Source organism: Diadema antillarum, unplaced genomic scaffold (genome assembly GCF_040938485.1).
Source record: "Diadema antillarum isolate AM-2024a unplaced genomic scaffold, OU_Dant_1.0 seq00000371_RagTag, whole genome shotgun sequence".
Taxonomy (NCBI): domain Eukaryota; kingdom Metazoa; phylum Echinodermata; class Echinoidea; order Diadematoida; family Diadematidae; genus Diadema; species Diadema antillarum.
The window spans coordinates 327,121-351,726 of NW_027271371.1; the positions used below are offsets into that span (position 1 = coordinate 327,121).

At 39.6% G+C, this 24,606-nt stretch overlaps 1 protein-coding gene across 2 annotated transcripts in view; it reads left to right on the forward strand.

The window, feature by feature from the left end:
• LOC139731429 (uncharacterized) overlaps positions 1–24,606 on the forward strand; it is a 107,332-nt gene that overhangs the window by 50,602 nt on the left and 32,124 nt on the right. The window contains exons 2-3 of one of the 2 annotated variants that reach the window (XR_011710964.1): positions 17,608–17,691; positions 18,943–22,757. Coding sequence is in view for 1 of the 2 variants with exons in the window: in XM_071642312.1 (XP_071498413.1) it covers positions 17,608–17,691; positions 18,943–22,494 (3,636 nt within the window). In the remaining variant the exon portion in view is untranslated. Of the gene's footprint in view, positions 1–17,607; positions 17,692–18,942; positions 23,167–24,606 lie in introns of those variants that run through there. The other variant, XM_071642312.1, reaches the window with a different exon arrangement.

The window sequence follows — 24,606 nt, forward strand, 5'->3', positions numbered from 1 at the left end:
ACATTCAAAGGGGACAGTTAGAAGTGGAAGGAGTGCTTAATCGTCTCATTAATTCCTAATCAATGACACCCCTGCATATAGGCATATCATAATTTCTCATCTAAAATCAATGGTAGGACTCATGCACCATTACTTGTATAGTGCATAAACCATGTTTTTTAAGCTTTGAGTGAAACGTGTCATAACATAATTCTGTAATTCTATCAGCCGTGATTGACATTCTCAGTTCAAACACACTATAATTTGCAGGGAGGGGCATGAAAAAGTTCATTACTAATACTAAACAGCATATGCATTCCATTCATGCGGCACGAGATACCTCTATAGCAACATAAAGCCTGTCTACAACTCCGTTGGTCGAACAATGACAACCTGAAATTTCAAAGAGATGAGCGAGACGCTATACACCTGGCCTAGAGTTAATTTATTCAGTTCTCATTCCTGCTTCAAGTTGGGTTTAAATGATGTTATTGTAATCATTCCCATCTGCAGTATAACAAAACCAAACTGAGCGAAAAGGGGAGAGGAAAACGAAAGGTGGCAAAAGGAAAACTGCACAACTGCAATCCATAACATTGCGTGTGACAAGTGAAGCAAATGTATTCGATGTTATAGCAGTGTTTTATGAGCATTAACAGACAAATAGACAGACAATGTCAAATTTAAAAACCGTCAACTTTTGTAATATGCATAACAACACAAAGCTCTTACAGCTATATACAAGCCTGTGAGATTTACCAGCAGTAAAACCAATGAAGCCTCCGATACAAAACAAAGGGATAAAGAGCAAGTGTGTCTGTTTACATGACAATGTGATTTGTACCTAAACAAAAGTGGTATTACCTCTATTAAATAGAAAAGGGTAAAAGAAAAACTATTCTTCCTTCTCATCCTATGAGGTTAATTATTTGAAATTTCACGGGCCAAACGTACGGCTCCAGCGAAAGAGACATCGCCTTTAACCATGTCACTATAGGTTTCCTCCAACCAAGAGTACACTTTGAACGTAAGCTTATACATGGATGATAATTTATGACGATCACACGTGATGGACACACATTCAAAGGGGACAGTTAGAAGTGGAAGGAGTGCTTAATCGTCTCATCAATTCGTAATCAATGACACCCCTACATATAGGCATACCATAATTTCTCATCTAAAATCAATGGTATAGGACTCATGCACCATTACTTGTATAGTGCATAAACTTTGCTTTTTAAGCTTTGAGTGAAACGTGTCATAGCATAATTCTGTAATTCCATCAGCAGTGATTGACATAATAAAGAAGAAAGATATATCACATTGAATGCTTAGAACCTGACGGGGGGGGGGGGGGGGGGGGGGGGGGTATTATAGCATGATACTCGGTTCTTTACTGCCCAGATGCCAACAACGCCCATCAAACACGGCTACGCATAGAGAAACAGCCATGGCGAAAATAAAACTTTGCTTTCTCATAGGTAGAATGACTTACAACCCCTTCAAACACACCATAATTGGCAGGGAGGGACACGAAAAAGTTCATTACTAATACTAAACAGCGTATGCATTCCATTCATGTGGCGTGAGATACCTCTATAGCAACATAAAGCCTGTCTTCAACTCCGTTGATCGAACAATGACAACCTGAAATTTCAAAGAGATGAGCGAGACGCTATATACACCTGGCCTAGAGTTAATTTATTCAGTTCTCGTTCCTACTTCAAGTTGGGTTATGTCATTGTAATCATTCCCATCTGCAGTATAACAAAACCAAAGTGAGGGAAAAGGGGAGAGAAAAACGAGAGTTGGCAAAAGGAAAACTGCATGCACAACTGCAATCCATATCATTGCGTGTGACAAGTGAAGCAAATGTATTAGTTGTTATAGCAGTGTTTTATGAGCATAAACAGGCAAATAGACAGACAATGTCAAATTTAAAAACCATCAATTTAATGTCAGAGAAGATGGTAAACAAGATGCATTGAAACTGTAACTAAATCGCTGCTCTTCTACTCGGTCACGGAACGTCCAACTTTATATCCAACAAAAAAAAAACAAATGTTAGGGGAAAGAAACAAATTTAGATGATATAACATTCTTAAATTAAAAACAAGAAAAAGAAAATGTCCACGTCAGGATTTAAAAAAAAAACGCCGCACGAACATGCATTATATTCTAGATGGGAATACGGTCTTGATGCAAAGGTCCAATGATTGTCTCATTACTTTAAAAGCAATCTATGGTTCCCTTCAAGGGCGTACCGAGGGGGGGGGGGGGGTGTTTTGGGTGTTCAAACACCCCCCTTTGCCAAAAGGGGGGTGTTTGAGGTGTTCAAACACCCCCCTTGGACAAGAGGGAGGTGTTTGAGCTGTTCAACACCCCTCTTCAGCAATGTTTAGATGTTGACAAATGAAACAAAAGCTGTCTTTACCGCTTTTATTTCCGTTTTGAATTCCGCCTTTCCTTTCTTTTGCGTTAATTTTCTCTCTCTCTCTCTCTCTCTCTCTCTTCCTTGTTTTACCTTAATGTTTGTGTGGACGATGACACATTATGGAGTTACATAATATACACACTAAAGAACTCGTGTACAGTACGTGTTAATACTACGTTACCGCACCGCGCGCGAAGCTGACGCGCAAACAGTAGACATTCCCGATCCCTGCTTTGCTTTCTGACCGAATCGCGGAGATACACGTACATTACATTGCGCATAATGATCAGCGTTTACCGGTATTGTACCGTACGCGGTACCGTAAATTGTATATGATGCATAATATTATGTGTGTAAAATGCATGCTGCGCTGCAACCTATTTAGGCACATTGCATGCTAAGTTAGTAGTATCAACTACCAACAGTGGCCATGGTGGCGTATCTAGGGGGGGGGGGGGGGGCAAGGGGGGCACGTGAAAAAAAAAACGAGAAAAAGAAGAAGAAAAAAAAAACGACGAAGAAAAAGAAGAAGAAGAAGAAAAAAAAAAAACCCTCGCTGAAATATTAAAAAAAAAACAAAAACAAAAACAAAAAAACGCTGAAATATAAACATTTTCGGCTCGCTCGCTGCGCCCGCTCGCCAAAATTTATTTTAAAAAAAATAAGAAGAACAAAACGTAATGATGATGTGGAAATATAAAAATTTCGGCTCACTCACTTGTAGTAATTTAGAGTATTTTTCCAAGTCCTTAGTTTGTTGGCATAAATCGTTATCTATGAAGCCGTCACTATATCTTGATTAAAATTGTAAGATTTAATAACCAGAAAATGACAAGAATTCCATGTTTTGCAAGGTGAAATACAAAAATTGTCGGCTCGCTGGCTGTGCTCGCTCGCCAAAATTTATCAAAATTTATCAGATTTTATATCACCTTCAAAAAAACCCTTTTAAGTGCTCGAAAAGCATATCAAGTGGACTTTTTTTAAGTCCCTACCGGGATGGGATTGGGGTTGAACACTGCTGGTATAAATCGTTATCTATAAGACCGTCACTATATCTTGATTAGAATTGTCATTCGAAGATTTAATAACCAAAAATGACAAGAATTCCATGTTTTGTAAGCTGAAATACAAAAATTTTCGGCTCGCTCGCTGCACTCGCTCGCCAAAATTCTTCAATATCTATTACATTTAAATCACCCTCAAAAGACCCCTTCTAAGTGCTTGAAAAAGCATATCATGTGGACTTTTGTTAAGTCCCTACCTGGATGGGGTTGGACACTGTTGGTATAAATCGTTATCTATAAGGCCGTCACTATAGTTAGAATTGTAATTCGAAGATTTAATAACCAAAAATGACAAGAATTCCATGTTATGTATAAACCTGAAATATAAAAATTTTCGGCTAGCTTGCTGCGCTCGCTCGCCAAAATATAACAAAATTTAGGGTTGCCTATTACATTTAAATCACCCTCAAAAGACCCCTCTTAAGTGCTTCAAAAAGCATATCATGAGCATTTAAGTCCCTACCGGGATGGGGTTGGGGTTGAACACTTTTTCAGAAATTAGGGGCGCAATTTTCGCGCTTGCCCCGGGCGCCGTTTTCCCTAGATACGCCACTGACTACCAAGTACAGTCAGTATAGTAGCCTACTGGAAGCAGCAAGCTCTGGAAGCTCTGGGAGTAGCAAGTTACTTGCTGCTCAATGTAATTAGTAATAGCACATGGACTTGGTAATCTTTAGTAATAGTAGATATGAATTTTTTCAATGACTGAAAGTTAAAACTGAAAGATAACTGAGTGTGAGTCTACAAATTGTAGTTGGATGACTTTATTGCGCCTAAAATTCACTAGATATCTAGGTCTAGGAACAGTGGCGTAACTACGGGGGGCATGGGGGGGGCACGTGCCCCCCCCTCCCCCAATCCGCTGGTAAAAAAAAAGAAAAAAAAAGAAAAAAAAGAAAAAACAAGGGGAAAAAAGAAAAAAAACCTACGAAAATGGTAATTCAAGGGTTAGTAAACTGCTTTTGAAATCGACATGAAAGAATGATCAAGAAAAAAAGATATTTTTCTAAGATTTCTTTTAACCATAATAAAGAGGTATAACATTGTTCAAAAAGCCCGGAGTCGACAAAAGATTGTGATTCAGCGTGATTCCTGGTTGGCATTTTGAATACAAGCAGGATGTGCGCAGTGACTCAGAATATCGGAATGGCAAAAAGAGTCGCTGCATGTTGCGCAATGTGATGTTTGATAGGTTGTACACATTTGCTATCAACGCTTGATCATTGATTATGCAGTGTTGCTATACATACTAGTCTATATTAAAATGCCTTGCATTGCCAATAATAAGACTTCACCTTGGCTATTTCCTAACTTTTCCATCTATATGAAACACACACACTCACAAACACAAACAAATTAGGGGATGCTCTATATAAAGTACAGATCTTGGACATCCTTCTCCCGCTTGGTCACTTCGACGCCCCCTCGCTGGTCATACCTCCCCCAATCATGAACATAAACCGACACCCTTGACTACCAGTGGCGGATCCAAGGGGCGCACCGGGCGCCCCCTCCCTCCAATGCGAAAAAATATACATGTAGCTACAAACGACAGTTTTTGTACGGTAAAATGTCAAAATTTTTAAGCTCGCTCGCATTTAACCGTTATATGCCATTCCCCTGATGTTACTGCCAGTAATTGCCAGCAGTTGCGCCCGGTGCGCCCCCCCCCCCCCCCCCCCCCCGAATTTCCAAAGCGAAAAAATATAGCTACAAACGGCAGTTTGGGGACTGTAAAATATCAAAATTTTCAAGCTCACTCGCTTCGCTCGCTCGCATTTAATCGTTATGCAATTCTCCAGATGTTGCTGTCAGTAATTGCCAGCAGTAATTACGCCCGGTGCGCCCCTCCCCTTAATTTCCAAAGCGAAAAAATATAGCTACAAACGGCAGTTTTGGGACTGTAAAATGTCAAAATTTTCAAGCTCGCTCGCTTCGTTCGCTCGCATTTAATCGTTATGCAATTCTTCTGATGTTGCTGTCAATAATTGCCAGCAGTTGCGCCCGGTGCGCCCCCTCCCCTTAATTTCCAAAGCGAAAAAATATAGCTAGAAACGGCAGTTTGGGGACTGTAAAATGTCAAAATTTTCAAGCTCGCTCGCTTTGCTCGCTCGCATTTAATCGTTATGCAATTCTCCTGATGTTGCTGTCAGTAATTGCCAGCAGTTGCGCCCGGTGCGCCCCCTCCCCTTAATTTCCAATGCGAAAAAATATAGCTACAAACGGCAGTTTGGGGACTGTAAAATGTCAAAATTTTCAAGCTCGCTCGCTTCGCTCGCTCGCATTTAATCGTTATGCAATTCTCCTGATGTTGCTGTCAATAATTGCCAGCAGTTGCGCCCGGTGCGCCCCCTCCCCTTAATTTCCAAAGCGAAAAAATATAGCTACAAACGGCAATTTGGGGACTGTATAATGTCAAAATTATCAAGCTCGCTCGCTTCGCTCGCTCGCATTCAATCGTTATGCAATTCTCCTGATGTTACTGCCAGCAACTGCCAGCAGTTGCACCCGGTGCAACCCCCTTAATTTCCAAAGCAAATATATATATATATATATAAATATACATATATTATTATATATAGCTACAAACGGCAGTTTGGGGACTGTAAAATGTCAAAATTTTCAAGCTCGCTCGCTCCGCTCGCTCGCATTTAATTGTACAGTTATGCAATTCTGATGTTGCTTCCATGAAGTGCCCCCCCCCCCAATGTTTTGACCCACGGTACGCCACTGAACACCCCCCTTTAAAAAATCCTAGGTACGCCTATGGTTCCCTTATCATCACCAGTACCACACCACAACGACGTCTCTAAAATCGATGGTAACACATTTATCATTGCATCGTGCATTAACTCCCTTTTCCTAAACTACCAGTGGAACGTGTCATATTATATTGTGTATTTCGATCAGTAGTGACTGACTTTAAAGAAGAACGATAATGCAAAAAATTGAACGCTTACCACATTGCTTATAGGGCTATTCCAGTTTAGTACTGATCTGTTCTATTCTCCCAGATGCCAACAACATAGTGATTTCAGCATAGTGATTCTTTTTTCTCTTTTATCCATCCACTACATCACAACTGGACCTTTTCGAGCGCTCAAAGCGCACCAGCTTTACATTGCGGGAGCCAGTCAAAAACTATCAGTCAAAAACTATTAGCCTGTCATTCCTAATGTCCACTCGGATTTCTGTGTTGTATATATTCCATTGTTATCGTCTCGGAAGCCCTCGGAGACAACCAATTTGTCCTCGTTTACATGTTATGTGTGTTTCATGTTTCTCTTCGTTGTTACTGAACTTTCTCGTCTACTTTGTACTGCTCTCTTTTCTTCCCTGTTCGACTTCTTCGCAGCGATCCTCTGCTCATTATGATTTTGACAGAATCCATGTTCTTCGGCTTCTCCAGTGTCCTACCTCACTCTGTTGGTTTCTTATTTTCTCGCAGTATGCACTCGTTCCTGTCATTGAGGCTCGATCGGTAATACAAACTTTCATAGATATGTTCCACATTTATAATGGCTAATTTCCCGAATGCACCGTTTAGTTCTCTTTCAAATAATGACTTTTTTGAGTTATTTAGGCACATAAGGTTAGATTCAGATCCGGTTCGTGGAGTTTCTAATTCACGAGCAATTTTTTATGACAATGCTGTCGCTGAAAACTTAAATTCATCTGTAAATGAATTGCCTTATGATTTTGGTGGAGAGTTAACTGAAAATATGTTGTGTAAATATATTACTGTGAATCAATGTAAAGATATTTACGAAAGTTTTTCTGAAGATACATTTTCTTTGTTGCATTTAAATATCAGGAGTTTGAATAAGCATTTTGATGAGTTAAAATTATTTTTAGAGACTGATGCAAATCAGGCATTTTCTGTTATTGGTTTAAGTGAAACCTGGTTAAATTCCAACACTGAAAATTTTTTCAACATTGACGGCTACAATATATTTGCTAATAACAGGCCCGATAAGAGTGGTGGAGGTGTTGCACTGTACATATCGAATGCTTTTGAATGTATTGTTCATGATGATATTTCCAGAATGGATAATATTGTTGAATCATTATTTTTAGAAATTTACATCCCAGGAATTAGGAATATTGTGGTCGGCATTATGTACAGACCTCCAAACTCCAATATCAAGGATTTTTTAACTTACCTTTCAGATTTGATAAAATCCCCAGTTTTTAAAGATAAGGATTGTTTCTTCCTCGGCGACTTCAATATTGACTTACTCAAGTTGGAAAATGATACTGCCGCACACGAGTTTCTTCAAACATTTTTGTCCTCTTCTTTTCTTCCGCTTATTTCGAAACCTACGCGTGTCACTGATCACTCTGCTACTCTGATCGACAATATGTTTTGTAATACCCTACCCCTTATTAATTCTTATATAATTCTTTCAGATATGACAGACCATTATCCAATTATGACTCATTTTGCGCTTAAAACCTCAGTTAATAATGTTAAATTTTTCTCATCTTCTTTATTGAGTCGTAGAGTCTCGTCTGAAAAGCTAGCTAGTCTTGATGCGGTTCTCGAAACTGTTGATTGGTCAAGAGTTTTTGAAAGTGATGATATTAATTTGTCTTTTGATTATTTCATGGAAACATTTAATTATCATTTGGATAATGTAATTCCGAAACAAAAAAATAAACCAGATTATAAAAAGACACCTAGGTTGCCGTGGATTACAAAATCAATTCTTCGGTCGATTAACAGGAAAAATCGATTGTATTATAGATACAAATTGGAAAAAAATGAGCGATCAAAACGTAAATACACTTTATATAAAAATACTCTAACTATGATTTTACGTTCTGAAAAGAAAAGATACTATTTTAAGCAATTGCAAAGATACAAGTTTGATATGAAAAATACTTGGAATGTGTTAAAGCAAGCTATGAATGTCTCGAGTAAAAAATCTGGTTTCGACAACATTAAGTTGAATGATGAAATCATCAGTGACCCTGTTCACATTGCAAATGCTTTCAATTCTTACTTTTCAAAGATAGGTGAGAGTTACGCCCAAAATATTCCTGCGTCAGAGCATCATTTTACTGAATATTTAGGCCAGCGCAATTCCAATTCTGTTTATTTTACTCCAACTAATAGACATGAGATTATTGATATTGTATCTTCTCTTAAGAACAAGAGGAGTTCTGGGTATGATGATATAGATAATTTCATTCTTAAAGGTGTTATATCTTCAGTTGTTGATCCTCTTGTTCATATATTCAATTTGTCAATTTCTAACGGTGTGTTTCCTGACAAGATGAAACTGGCCAAAGTAATTCCATTATTTAAGAAGGGTGATAAATCCGATGTCAATAATTATCGTCCAATTTCATTATTATCATCGTTGTCCAAAGTTTTAGAGAAACTCATTTATAAGAGAATTATTGGTTTTTTGAAGTTGCATAATATTTTTACTAATTCGCAATTCGGTTTTCGAGAGAAGCATAATACAACTCATGCTCTTTTATATTTCATTGATAAAGTGGCTCACGCAATTGATAATCACTCTCATTTAATTAGTATTTTCTTGGACTTCTCCAAGGCCTTCGACACTGTTGATCACGATATTCTACTCCACAAGTTATCACATTACGGAATACGTGGGAAGGCCTTGGAGTGGTTCAAGAGTTATTTGGAAAATAGAAGACAGTTTGTTATAATCAAAGATAATTGTTCAGTGATAAGAGAAGTAAATTGTGGTGTTCCGCAGGGAAGTTTATTAGGGCCACTGTTATTTATTGTTTATATTAATGATTTTTGTCAGGCATCTGAAGTACTTTCTTTCATCCATTTTGCTGACGATACCAATGTATTTTTTGCCCACAATGATGCTAATTTTCTTGTTCAAAAAGTTAATTCTGAATTACAAAAAGTGAGTAATTGGGTAAGAGCCAACAAATTATCCTTGAATGCCCAAAAAACGAAATACATGATTTTCAGTAATACTGTTGATACTCTGAGTACAGCTATAGTTTTGAATGATATTCAGTTGGAAAGAGTTTCACATCTTAAATTTCTTGGAATTATTGTTGACGACAAACTTTCCTGGAAGTTACATATTGATTATATATCCAACACAATCTCGCGTAATATAGGCGTTATAAATAGAATGAATTCGTATATTCCACAAAAATCATTACTTATGTTATATTCTTCATTGATATTGCCTTATCTTAATTATGGTGTTTTAGTATGGGGTAACACTCATCAGAATCTACTGGATAGAGTGTTTCTCCTACAAAAGAAAGCTCTCCGTATCATCTGTTATCCTTCCATACCCTCCCACTCAAATTTGTTATTTTCCTCCAATAAGCTATTAAAAATTAAAGATTTGTTTTTATATAATTTGGGGCAATTTATGTACATGTACAGCAACGACTCACACCCGTCCATTTTTGCTTCTATGTTTCAAAGAAATCAATCATTCCATGAGTATCCCACTCGACGCTCCAATGAATTTCATTTACCTCTTTTACGAACGATGTTTGCTAAGAACACACTTATTTACACTGGCCCAACTTACTGGAATTCCCTGAATAATGATATAAAAGATTCCCCCTCTATATATTCATTTAAAAGAAGATTAAAGTTTTCTTTATTGCAATTTTATGATCCCACAGAATTGAATTAGCCTGTTGGCTTATTTCAATTCCTTTTCGAAGAACTTGGCTTACAAGTGATATACCGTATTTTCTCGTCTCTCTTGTCCTGAGACACCTACAGAGTAGGTTTGATTTCATTTATATTATTTCTGCATCTATTTCTCTATACTTTTCTATATAATGGTATCCTTTTCACGCATCCCATCATTTTTTTCAATGAATTCTGTCGAGGATCACTGGATCTCCTCTGTCTTTCTGTCCGTGGTATTGTCTTCCTGTTATATTAGTCTTGTCTCGTTCTGTCTTGTCTCGTTCTGTCTTGTCTATGAGTCCCCCTTTATTAGTTTCGCCGTCCCAGTTTCGTTTTCTGTTTACTCGCCTGAGTATGTATGTCTGTTTGATACTGTATCTTCCTAGAGGGCTTCCAGACTTTTTTCTTTTTTACTTTATTCCCAGTCTTTCTTCCCCTTTTTGCATCAGTTCAATTTCTATCGACATTCTGTACTTGAGGGGCCCACATTCTACAAGCATTGTCTTTTTAGTGGGTCCCTCCATTTTTCGATGTCTTACGCATTATGTCGTCTTTATCACTTCAGTCAAGTTTCATTACAACGTATTTCTTATTCCATGGTTCTTCGATTTTATTTTTCTCAATTTACTTTGTCTTGACTATGCAACCTTATTCTCTGTTACCAAAGAAAGTGAAATGTTTATGTTCTTTTCGAAAAATGAAATAAAGCATGAATTGAATTGAATTGAATTGAACATATGTCACCTATGGCTAAACTAGTGAAACAACCATGACGAAAATAAACGACAGAGAACCCCGTCATAATCACTACGCTTGGAAAGGTGTTGCCCGAAATTCCTCATTATGAAGCAATATCAAGTCACTTCCTTCCCTGCCTGTCTTTAACTCCGTTATTTGGTCAAACAATAACAACCTGGAATTCCAAAGAGATAAGCGAGATGCCGTGCACCTGGACTAGAGTTAATTAATTCAGTTCCCATTCCTGTTAGTTATGTAAATGTACACGTTCCTAAATATCCTGCTACAGTATAACAAGAACAAATGAAGAGAAAAGGAAAGAGAAAACGAATGGTGGCAAGCGGGGTACTGTTTCAAGGGGCAATTTACAACATTACGTGTGACAAAATTAATGAAGCAAACCCAACCTCCAAACTCCAATACAAAACAAGGGAAATAGAGTAGCTGTGTTCATGACTTCAGAGTGAAGCTTAACTGCTGAAAAAAAAAGAAAAAAGAAATAAAAGGATCAAGTCCTGCGGGACTCGATTAACTTCTCTCCTTCAGGTCGGGCATTATAAACACGCAGCGTGTTTAGCGATTCTACCACACGGAAGATCCGAAGATCCTGTGCGAAACTTAAATCTATCTATGTATGCTATACACAACACAAATTTACATTGATATTCAGTTTTTTGGCGATATACGTCAAGTGACTGATAGCGCTATTCAACTTCCCACGAGTGGCCGCGTGGATTCGATCAATATACAGTTGCAAAGATAAATCGGGAATCGTTTCGACCAGATTCCATTCTCATTTTCAGTGATCGACAACGAAAATAATGTTAAGTAGCGACTTGAAGTAATATTGAGAAATATTCGTGAAGTCCAATTCTTTATACAGTCCTACATAATTCAGATGAAATTGTTTCTGTCATGCAACCAATTGAAAATTTCGTGTGATGTCGGCGTGTCCAAGTAAGTTGATTGGAAAGGATATTTGAATGAATATTTACCAATAGGTCTTTATATTGTAAAAAAATATCAAACATGGCCATGCTGTCTTTTAAGAGTCATCTTCACTTTGACATTTGTAATTTCAAGTCCAAGTTGCCAGTCAAAGCAATGTGGTCTCCAACACAAACAAAAGGATATTGTGTGTGTGTGTGTGTGTGTGCCTGTGTGTGTGTACGTTTACATGAAAACGTGATTTCTACATGGACGAAGGTGAATACTCCGTAAAAGGAAAAAAAAAAATATCCTCTCGGCCATGTACGTCTTGACGAGAAAATATGAGGAACGTAAGCTTATATGTGAAAGATGATTCAGGAATCGTTTGGTCCACATTCCATTCTCATTTTCAGTTTTTAGCTGCAAAATTATCAACCTGATGAGGAGATTTGAAAAAAATAAAATGCATGATTACTGCAGCTTATTGTCTCAGCTACCACATACATAAGTTTCAGAGGAAATGGAGCAAAATCAGCTGAGATAAAGGTGCTTAAACGTTGTCAAGTCAATGCATGGTTAAAAAAAAAAACACCTCCCATAGACATAACACGTCAACTTGTCTGATTTTGAGTCTTTACCTTTAACATGTTTAATCACAATTTGAAGTATGATGGTAAGTCTTCTCGAACTAAGAGTGTGGAACATAAGCTTCTACGTGAAAGATGAATCATGACGATCACCCATGACCGACACATCTTCAAAGGGATCAGTTGTTAGAAGTGGAAGCCCTCGTGCCAAGATATTGTCTCAGCAATTCCAAAGCAATGATACCCTTACATTTAGGTATACCATAATTTCCCTCTGAAATCAATGGTATTATTCATGTACAATTGCTTGCCTTGTCCATAAACTTTGCTTTACAAACTTTCAGTGAAATGTGTCATAACATAATTCTGTAACTCCATTAGCAGTGATTGACTACATAAATAAAGATATATCAAATTGAACGCTTAGCGCGTATAACTAAGGGGGATTTTAGCCTGATGCTCTGTTATTCACTGCTCAGATACCAACAACACTCATCACCTCCGGCTACGTATAGAGAAACAGCCATGACGAAAATAAGTTTTTCCTTTTCTTTGGCAGATAGACACACAACCCCTTTAAACACACTATAATTGACATGGAGGGACATGAAAAAGTTCATTACTACTTCTAAACAGTGATGCCTTCCATTCATGTGGCACAAGATACCTCTATAGCAACATAAAACCTGTCTACAACTGCGTTATTGGGTCAAACAATAACAACCTGGAATTTCAAAGAGATGAGCGAGACGCCATACACCTGGACTAGAATTAATCAATTCAGCTCCCATTCCTGCCAGTTATCTAAACGTACATGTTCCTACCTATCCTGTTACAATATAACAAGAACCAATGAAGAGAAAAGGAAAGAGCAAACGAAGGTGGCAAGCGGGACACTGTAACAAGGGGCAATTTACAACATTAAGTGTGACAAAATTAATGAAGCAAACCCAATCTCCAAACTCCAATACAAAACAAGGGAAATAGAGCAGCCGTGTTCATGGGTTACGTATACTTGATAAAATGATACGATAAATGACATCGGAGTAAAGGTGAACTGCCGAAAAAAAGAAAAGAAAAGAAAGAAAGAGAAAAGTCCTGCGGGAGTCGAACTTCTAGCCTTCCGGTATGGCATTATGAACACCCAGCGCACTAAGCGATTTCGCCACATGGCTGTCCTGGAGATCGTATACGAAACTTAAATGTATAATAATACTGTCGTGACAGTGTTGACTGAGATGGCGCTATTCAACTTCCCACAAGTGGCCGCGTGGATTCGACCAATATGCAGTTGCAAAGAACAATCGGCAATCGTTCCGTACAGATTGCATTCTCATTTTCAGTTTTTAACTACAAAATTGTCGACCTGATGAGGAGATTTGAAAATATAAAATGCATGATGACTGCAGCTTATTGTCTGAGCTACAACATACTTAAGTTTCAGAGGAAATGGAGCAAAATCAGCTGAGATAAAGGTGCTTAAACGTTGTCAAGTCAATGCATGGTCTAAAAAAAATCACCTCCCATAGACATAACACGTAAACATGTCCGATTTTGTGTCTTTACTTTTAATCACAATTTAAAGTATGATGATGTCATCAAATTTCAAAACTATGACATGGACTTAACAGGCAAATGTTCAAAGTACAACATATCTGAATTTGGGATAATATTGAGCTTAATCAACAGAGATACGAGCAAATGAATGTCAGAAACAGTACCTTAAAAAAATTAATTCCACTTTTTTGATTTCAGATGATGATATGATGACGTCATAATGTATTTATGGAGATATTGATACTTGAAACGTTATTTCCAATTCATATGTTTTTGTAATATGCAATAAAAACATAGGGTCACCAGACGTTTTAAAGAGCTATGGCGAAATAAACAAAGATATGTTTTTCGCTTTATTTCCACATAGACGCGCACACGAAATTTCAACTTTGACGCCAGCGCATTCCTTTGTTAAGCGTTCCTTTGACGCCAGCGCATTCCTCCGGTCAAAATTGATCGGAAATCAATGGATAGTGTTACTGAATGTATCAGGAATCCAAATCTGTCAACAAATGTGCATTTTCATTTTGCTTATGTGCACTACGCGCGAAAATGTGCGGACGGACGCGAACGCGCGGAACGCTTAAAATTGTCTGAAACTTCGAGATTTCCCATTGGAAAGTTGTTTTGAGCCTTTTAAAAGTTTGACGCGCGCGTAATGATGTGCTAGGTAATTAGCATTACAAAGTAAGATAGAGCGTGACCTGAACTTTATGTCCACCGAAAATGATACAGAAATGACCTTTAGTTCTGAAGTTAATGATCGATCATGTAACATGGTCCGAAAATCACAAAATGGCGCCTAGATGACGTCATAGATATGTTACTGTCATGAAAACCTTATTGTGGCTAGATATTGTCATGAGACATGTTCCCTGAAAATGTCATGTTATTCCGTAATGTCATTCTTGAGATATTGACGACACAAAATTGTCCAGAAAGAAAGAAGAACGAGATATGAAACTCGTCACGCTGACGAGTTAGGTGATACGCTTGGGGTCATCAGATGTCGGTCATCTGTGATCGACAAAGAAAAGAATGTGATATAGGCACCTTGAAGTTATATTGAGCGTGCATGCAAAACCGTTTCTCTAACCACTCGGCCACGGGACATCCCCGGAAATGGTAAGGCAAAAAAGAAATGTATAGATATTACAGGGGGAAAAAGTCAATGCCCACTCAACAATCGTGGCCGCGTGAACATGTATTGCATTGCTAGACGGAAATGCGGCCTTGTAACGACTGATGTCGCTATGCCATATCTGGCAACTTGGGAAAAATACGCGCCGTAGACATAAAGCCTATAATCGGCTGGTTTTGATACCTTGCCTTTAATGACAATTTTCAGTGTGATGACGTCATCAAAGTACAAAACAATGACATCGTCTTGAAAGACAATTGTTCAAAGTACAACACCTCCGTCGTCGTCATTACATACTATGATCGGTTTGACAAAGTCAGCCTGCAAAATTTTGCAGCAGTCGAAGCAATGTGGTCTCCAACACAAAAAAGAGGGATACGGTGTGTCTGTGTGTCTGTGTGTGTGTATAGGTGCGTTTATATACGAACGTGATTTCTACATGGACGAATATGTAATACAAAATTGAAGAAAAAAAGTAAAATAGCTGAGTATTTTGTTTCGTGATCTTGTGGGGTTCGAACCCGCAACCTCACGTCTCTGAGACGTCGCCTTTAACCACTCGGCCATACGTCTCGGCGAGAAAATATGAGGAACGTAAACTTATGTATGTGAAAGATGAATCGGGAATCGTTTTGTCCACATTCCATTCTCATTTTCAGTTTTAAACTGCGAAATTGTCAACCTGACGATGAGATTTGAAAAAATAAAATGCATGATTACTGAAGCTTATTGTCTCAGCTACAACATACTTAAGTTTCAGAGGAAATGAAGCAAAATCAGCTGAGATAAAGGTGCTTAAACGTTGTCAAGTCAATGCATGGTTTTAAAAAAAATCACCTCCCATAGACATAACACGTAAACTTGTCCGATTTTGCATCTTTGCCTTTAATCACAATTTAAGGTATGATGACGTCATCAAATGTCAAAACCATGACTTGGACTTAAAAGGCAAATGTTCAAAGTACAACATATCTGAATTTGGGATAATATTGAGCTTAAACAACAGAGATACGAGCAAATGAATGTAAGAAACAGTACCTCAAAAAAATTAATTCCACTTTTTTGATTTCAGATGATGATATGATGACGTCATAATGTATTTAGGGAAATATTGATACTTGAAACGTTATTTTCAATTCATATGCTTTTGTAATATGCAATAAAAACATAGGGTCACCTGACGTTTTAAAGAGCTATGGCGAAATAAACAAAGACATGTTTTTCGCTATATTTCCACATAGACGCGCACACGAAATTTCAACTTTGACGCCAGCGCATTCCTTTGTTATAGGTCGAAATTGATCGGAAATCAATGGATATTGTTACTTAATGTATCAGGAATCCAAATCTGTCAAAAAATGTGCATTTTCATGTTGCTTATGCGCACGGCGCGCGGAAATGCGCGGACGGACGCGAAAGCGCGGAACGCTTAAAATTGTCTGAAACTTCGAGATTTCCCATTGGGAAGTCGTTTTAAGCATTTAAAAACTTTGACGCGCGCTAATGCGCGCGTAATGATGTCCTAAGTAATTAGCATTAAAAAGTAAGATAGAGCGTGACCTGAACTTTATGTCCAACGAAAATGATACAGAAATGACCTTTAGTTATGAAGTTATTATCGATCATGTAACATGGTCCGAAAATCACAAAATGGCGCCTAGATGACGTCATAGATATGTTACTGTCATGAAAACCTTATTGTGGCTAGATATTGTCATGAGACATGTTGACTGAAAATGTCATGTTATTCCGTCATGTCAATGTTGAGATATTCACGACACAAAATGTGCCAGAAAGAAAGAAGAATAAAAAGAAAGAAAGGAAGATTTTGACAAACACAATAGGTGATACGCTAAAAGCGTATCACCTAATAAAAAGAAATAAAGAGAGATTTTGACAATCACAATAGGTGATACGCTGATAGCGTATCACCTAAAAAGACAGATTTTGACAATCACAATAGGTGATATGCTGATAGCGTATCACCTAAAAAGACAGACTTTGACAATCACAATAGGTGATACGCTGACAGCGTACATGTATCACCTAACAAGTGTGTGTATGTGTAGATGGAAAAGGCTGTATAAAAGAGACTCTCTGACAAGAGGAAGGAATCAATCGGGGGAAATATGGTCTGCAATGGGAAAAGGCGCAAAGAAAGAAAGAACAAAATGATATTAAAAAGGTACATGTATGGTAGACTTACTGAAATCATTTGAGTATGTTAGAAAAAAAAATTGTGTGTCCATAGTTGCGTAAAAGGATTTAATCATACATAAGCCAGAAAATCTGATAGAAGTTGGTAACAGTGGATCAGAGTTGAGTATTCAGAGACTTACATTTGATTTCAACTTACATGCAGCAGTGCCCAGTTTACTTTGAATATCTTGTGATTCTGTACCTAGAATCAATTTGTGATTTTAGTTTTCTGCAACAAAGTCTGGTGGTGAGACATCTGTGTTTATTTTCATGTCATTGCACTGATTATCTTGTCATATTTTTGTGTATATTCTGTAAAGGCCATGCACCGTATGACGAGAACACCACAAGCCATGGACCCAGATGAGGCTTCTCTGTCATCCAGCAGGCTACACTTCAATATGGTAAATTCACTCTTTTGCACAGTTACAAGAGGATAACCAAAATAGAGAACAATTTCCAAAAGAATAACCAATAACTCTCTTTTTGAATATGACTAACTTGTAATATTTAAATCTGGGTCAAGTAGGCTGCCCCATGGACTTCTTTTCTTACATCATTTACAGACCTGCTGAAAGAGTGTCTACATGACATGTCTTTTACATGTTATGATTTTTCACTTTGTTTATAAAGTGCCTTCTGTAAATGGTACATGTATATCCTCTGGAAAAACAATTAGTTTCTCATATATTATCAGGAACTAGATGAAGTTTTCTTAGACAATGTCATGTGACTGACTCAATGAAAGTGATTGATGACTGTTGCAGCACAGAGATGAGATTAAGCTCAGCATCTTCTAGCTACATGTAGCCAATCCAGCTACAGTAGGAGAGCACAGCTGCAACACAAGCAGTGATGCATGTTGCCCTGCTGCCCATCTGTAACTGGCCACGAGCATGACAATGTATTGGACAGAGAAAGCTGCAACAAGCCCAGAATCGTAATACATGAAGATTTTGACTCAATTTAGCTTCAGAATCAATGAACGCAAGTAGACCTACCTCAGGGATTTGGGGAAGTTTCTGGTGAGAAACAGATGTTTTATTACTAGAAAATTATAAATTCTTATTGACCTTTCAACCTCACAATCACAGCAGGCATTTACGAAATGAGCACAAAGTAATTCAAATCTCTTTATCTTTTAAATTCTGTAACCTTATTTGTCAATCACCCACAGAATATTTCCTATATTTTGTGAATGAGGCATTGCTCCTGTTGTATTTTATGTTTTGCATCCATTGATGTTGTTCATTTTTGCCCATTATATCTGCACGCACTTGAACCGTTGCAATTAACTACTAGCTAGCAGCACTGCAAGCAGCAGTTACTTTATATGAAACTGAAAGAAAGACAAGAAAGCACAAGTGATGGGTAGACCAAAGTTTCTGTCATATGAATGGATTGAAAAAATGAATTTATTGAAAATTTACCAATGAGATTACACTGAGAGATATAATTGTTGCCCTCTATATGTTGATACAAAGTAAAGGAAGTATCTGCAGTCTGGTGCCATACCCATTAAGTTGGCTTTTGTCCTCATGGAATATGGCATCAAACTGTAGATATTTCCAGTATTCCATGGACAAGCAGGGGGTAGCTAATATTACATTAAGACTGCACTTAATGCTTCATTTGTATGCTTGTTGCATTTGCAGAAAGATGGCAAGTACTGTTGCAATAAGTGTGAACACCTGTTCACACAAAAGACCAACCTCCAGAGGCACCTACGCAAAATACACAAGGTAGAGACTACCAGCAATGCCAGAACATGCTGCATTCATCCTGGATGTCACCAAGAGTTCTACCACAAAACAAAATTGATACAACACCTTGAAGAAGAACATGGTATGTCCACCCAGAAGTCAGAGTTGTCCTTTGAAAGTGAAGACAAATTTTTTGCCTGGAAAGAGCGAGAGGAGAGTCAAAACTATGCCTACTTTTCCAAAGAAAGGGGAGCAATCAAGTCTTCCCTTTGCATTCATCAGACATATGCTTGCCAGAGGAATGGAAGCTCCCGAAGTCACAAGGCCAAAGGAAGTCCAGCAAGAAAGACATCTCGTAAGATGTCGAAAGGTTGTGTGAAGACAGACATGATATGCCCTGCAAGAATCATCACAGCCAAGTGCTTGAAAACTGGACACGTTAAGGTCACATATTACAGATCCCACTCACACCCACTGTTATCAAGTGACATCAAGTTCCATCCCCTTCCACAGAAATTACGTGATGATTTGAAGCTGAAACTGGCATTCGGGGTGACAGTGGAAGATATTCAAAAGGATCTTGCTCGTCCGAACCATAGCAACATTGAGAATCTGACAGTTTTCAAGAGGCAGCAGAGCATCTCCAAGCACCACATACAGCAGATGAGAAGGAACATGTTCAAGAGGGCAGAGAAGAATCCTGAAGGTCTAGACAGTATTTCTAACCTTGCCATACTCCTTGAGAAGCATAGAACTGATGGACATAACCCTGTTATGATGTATAAACCAGATGGTGGGCAGTACATTATCAGTAATCTCACAGGTGATGATCTTACTGTCGATGATAGTCCCATGGTTATTGCCCTGCAGACAAAGCAACAACTTCATATCTTAGAAGCATTAAAAATGAAGTTTTTATGTGTTGATTCGGTGCAATATGAAGATTACCTTCTTGTCAATGTCTGCACACAAGATGACCATGGCAGAGGTTGTCCAGTGGCACATCTTATCTGTAGCCCAGATGATCAGAATGCTTTGTTGTACTTCTTTCAAGCAATCAATGAAGTATGCCACAAATCTTCCTTGACAGGTATAATGACAGATGAGTCGGCCAGCTGCATCAACATCATATCTGCTGTCTTTGGTAGTGATTTGACTCATATACTCTGCAAGTGGCATGTCCACAATGATTGGATCCAGCAAATCCATGCTACTGTAATGGACAAGGAGCTCCGCCGTGAACTCTATGTGTCGTTGGTGCTGCTAATGGAAGAGCCTGTGATCTCTCAGTTTACCAGCATGACTAGCAAGTTTGTGAATAGGTATCGCCTAAAAGCCAAAGCCTTCATCAAGTACTTCAAAGATTCTTACCTAGACAGATGCCCAGTCTGGGCTAGTTGCTATGGAAACTACTCTTCAGATCAGATCAACACATCACTGTATGATGAAACATTCCACAAGCCACTGAGAGCATTCCTTTCAAACAAGAATCTTGAAAATGAAATTTATGACCTGGTCAATTTTCTCTTAACTGTTGATGAAAAAGAGACTACCAGCCGAGAGTCTCTTCTGCTATGTCAGTCCTCCAGTCTCTGCTCAAAGCATGAACAATCCTTGCATATTCCTGAAGATGGAGTGATCAAAGTGATGTCAAAAGTGTACACGGTCAAATTCAACTCAGCTGTGGTGAATGTCAAACGTGTGAAAAAAGTTTGCAGGGAGTCGTTGTGCGGTGCCAACTGCTTGGATATGCAGTGTGCTGAGTTGTGTCCACACCTGTACACCTGTACATGCGGTGAAGAATCAAGGCTGTGCAGTCACATTCACAGGGTTCACAGGGAAATGCAAATTCCTTTCTTGCAAAGGGTCAGACAGCAGTTGGTTGAGACAGATTCAAATGCCCACCCTCCTCTACTCCATTCTCCTCCTTTGCTTACAGCCCCGAGATTGAGGAGAAGTCCAAGACATCCACCTGCACAGCAGATCTTATCTCCAAAGCAAGGCACTGTGGAGATCAACCAACACAATGGCTTTGATGATGATGATGACGACGTTGACAATCTTCTAGATGGTGGTGAAAATGTTGGAAATGATGGTGTCAATGATGGTGAGATCAGGGATCCTGGGATTTTGTTCAATGCAGACCCAGTTCCACTAGAAGATGATGAAACATCTGGTGTTAACTTGAGGAAGATATACAATGTTAATGACCAATTACTTTTTCTTCTCGAGAATGACAAGGTGCAACCTGATCTCTTACCCTACATTCTGAAAGAACTATCGAGCATCGTGATGAAATGCAAATCCCAAATGCCTTCTGACGCCCTCAACATACATGTACAACATATGAGGCGGCGCCCAAAGCGAAAAGCCACAAACCAACTCCCGCTGCTCCAAATGAAACTTCGAGGAGTTGCTTCACAGAAGGGGTCACATGCCAAGCATGGCTCTGTACAAGCAAATAATGCTGAGCAAGAAAGTGTAGATGCTGATCAAGGAGTAAACCATCAGCTCACCAAGACATTACCTGTCAATGCACACAGCTCTTGTGTTACTGATCCTCTCCCCTATGTCATTACATCAGTGACATCTGTGTCATCGGCATCCACCAACACCCTTGTGTACATGATACCTACTAGCAGCAGCACACCAATGCCTCTGTCCAGTGGAGGAGTTGCAGCCATTGGGCCATCACAGTCTGGCTTGCCATCACCACCACAGCTCATTAATTCTGGCGCAAGTCTTATACAGCCAATGCAACCAGCTACATTCACTTCTGCTGGAGTAAGTGCTTCGGAACCCACCCACATGCAACAGGAAGCCCTGCTTCCCCTGTCCTCACCCCTGCAACAAAGGCCTCAGCATCATGTATTTCCCCATGTACCAGCTCCAAACATGACTGACCTGGTCTCCTTGTCATCACAGCTGATATCCAGTATGCCACCCACACTCACAGTTTCTTCTACAACACCTCAGCCCAATCAGCAGGAGAGAGAGTACATCCCAAGGCAACCTAGCATGACACCCTCTGGGACCATTGTGACACAACTAATGCCAAGGCCCACTGCCTCACCCTTTCAACTTTCACAACCTCTGTCTGGGATAGAGCACTCACTTATATCCACACAGACCTCCCAAGCCCTCACACTAACAGGGTCAGTGCCCACTCCACAGACAGGCATGGCTGCCTCCTATCTTGCATCTCAGCTTGGTCATCGGGTGATGCCACCACAGCCACTCGGGCAACATTTGCAAACTCCTTATGGCCTCACAGGCTCTAGCCAACACTTGGCGCCGGTACACCAGGCAACTCATTCCCTGCCACAGCCCCGGCAGTACCTCGCACCATCAAACCAAGGAGGGCAACACCTGCAGGCAAGCCCCTTCATGTCGACTATCCAACCACTACAGCACCTTAACCCAACTCCAACCCCACCTCCGCCTCCCCAAGGACAGCAAGGTCAAGAACAACCTCACAGATCTGTTCAGCACCACATCTACTGAGCCTCACAGTGGTTCAAAATACAGCTGTAGCAGTGAATGTCATAGTTTGATGTTTCTGTACCTTGTGTCTTTGAACAATGTTGCAGCTGATCACACAAGTTTCAGCCCCGGAAATGGCACCACACAACTCGGCAATGACTTTTGAAAGAGAGATGCCTATGTTCTTAAAGCAGTAGTTTGATGTGTACCAAGATTATGTGTGCGATTTTGCTAATTAGACCCTCTGATGAATGGCATCAACAACAGCGTGAATCACTTTGCAGGTTGGTATAACAAATTTATAATTTTTCTATATGTGACTATTCATATGGATTTATTATGTCATGTACTGATCACATAGTTAAGTTCTCACCGTAATCAGTTATGTACCTCATTTGATGAATCCTTGATTGTGATTGGTTGAAATCGGGGCCTATAACTTAACAATGCCGTCAGCTCCATAGTACCCAATTTGATCCATGGTACTAAACTGCCCCATTGTAGTAATCTGCTCTCTTTTGATACATTTGCACTTAATTTGCATGTATACTGTGAACACTTGGCTTGCATAGCACAAGAGGTTACTCTTGTCTGGTACATTCATAATGCAAATAACCCATTCTATTTAAGAAATAGACTTTCTACATTAGTCTGAAAAATTAGACTGATTTTGCTAAAAATAAGTGCTCAAAAAATGGGAATATCAGTCTACAAATGATCGAAATTTTAAATCTTAATCTGAAATTGTGTTGCAGGGTTCAGCATAAACAAAATGGAATCAACAAATTCATCCTCCATTTTTTTCAAAATTGCATCAGTCATAGCTGGATATGTGTATGTTGGTCTTCTGCCAAACCTGCTGAGCTGCCAAGGTTCGGCTTTTGACGAACCTGCCGAGCTGGCAAGGTTCGGCTTTTGACGAACCTGCTGAGCTGCCAAGGTTCGGCTTTTGACAAACCTGCCGAGCTGCCAGGGTTCGGCTTTTGACGAACCTGCCGAGCTGCACAGGTTCAGCTTTTGACGAACATGCCGAGCTGCACAGGTTCGGCTTTTGACGAAACCTGCCGAGCTGCCAAGGTTCGGCTTTTGACGAACCTGCCGAGCTGCCGAGGTTTGGCTTTCAACGAAAACGAACCTGCCGAGCTGCCCAGGTTCGGCTTTTTACGAACCTGCCAAGCTGCACAAAGTTCGGCTTTTGACGAACCTACTGAGCTGGCAAGGTTCGGCTTTTGACGAACCTGCCGAGCTGGCAAGGTTCGGCTTTCAACGAACCTGCCGAGCTGGCAAGGTTCGGTTTTCGACAAACCTGCCGAGCTTGCAAGGTTCGGCTTTTGACGAACCTGCTGAGCTGCGAAGGTTCGGCTTTTGACGAACCTGCCGAGCTGCCAAGGTGCGGCTTTCAACCAACCTGCCGAGCTGGCAAGGTTCGGCTTTTGATGAACCTGCCGAGCTGGCAAGGTTCGGCTTTCGACAAACCTGCCGAGCTGCCATGGTTCGGCTTTTGACGAACCTGCCGAACTGGCAAGGTTCGGCTTTTGACGAACCTACTGAGCTGCGAAGGTTCGGCTTTTGACAAACCTGCCGAGCTGCCAAGGTTCGGCTTTCAACGAAAACGAACCTGCCGAGCTGGCAAGGTTCGGCTTTCGACAAACCTGCCGAGCTGGCAAGGTTCGGCTTTTGATGAACCTGCCGAGGTGACGCGGTTCGGCTTTTGATGAACTTGCCGAGCTGCCGAGGTTCGGCTTTTGACGAACCTGCCGAGCTTCCAAGGTTCGGCTTTTGACAAACTTGCCTAGTTGCACAGGTTTGGCTTTTGCTGAACCTTCCCAGCTTTGTGTGAGAAGTGTCATCAGCAAAGGAAATGAAACAAAAATTATTGCGAAGAATTGTAATGTAGTTTGCATAAAAAATAGTAATGGGTGTCCAGACATTTTCACGTGGGATATGCTGCACTTTTAATTGTTTGAAACGAATTCCAGACCAATGTAGAAAAATATATGAAATTGCAAGTAATTCAATAGTTTTCAAATCAGAGAAGAGCCGTGCCTGTGATACATATACTATACCCACTTCATTTATGAATCAAATTTGTATGATCAATTGTATTAAAAGACTACTCAATTCAGCAAGGAA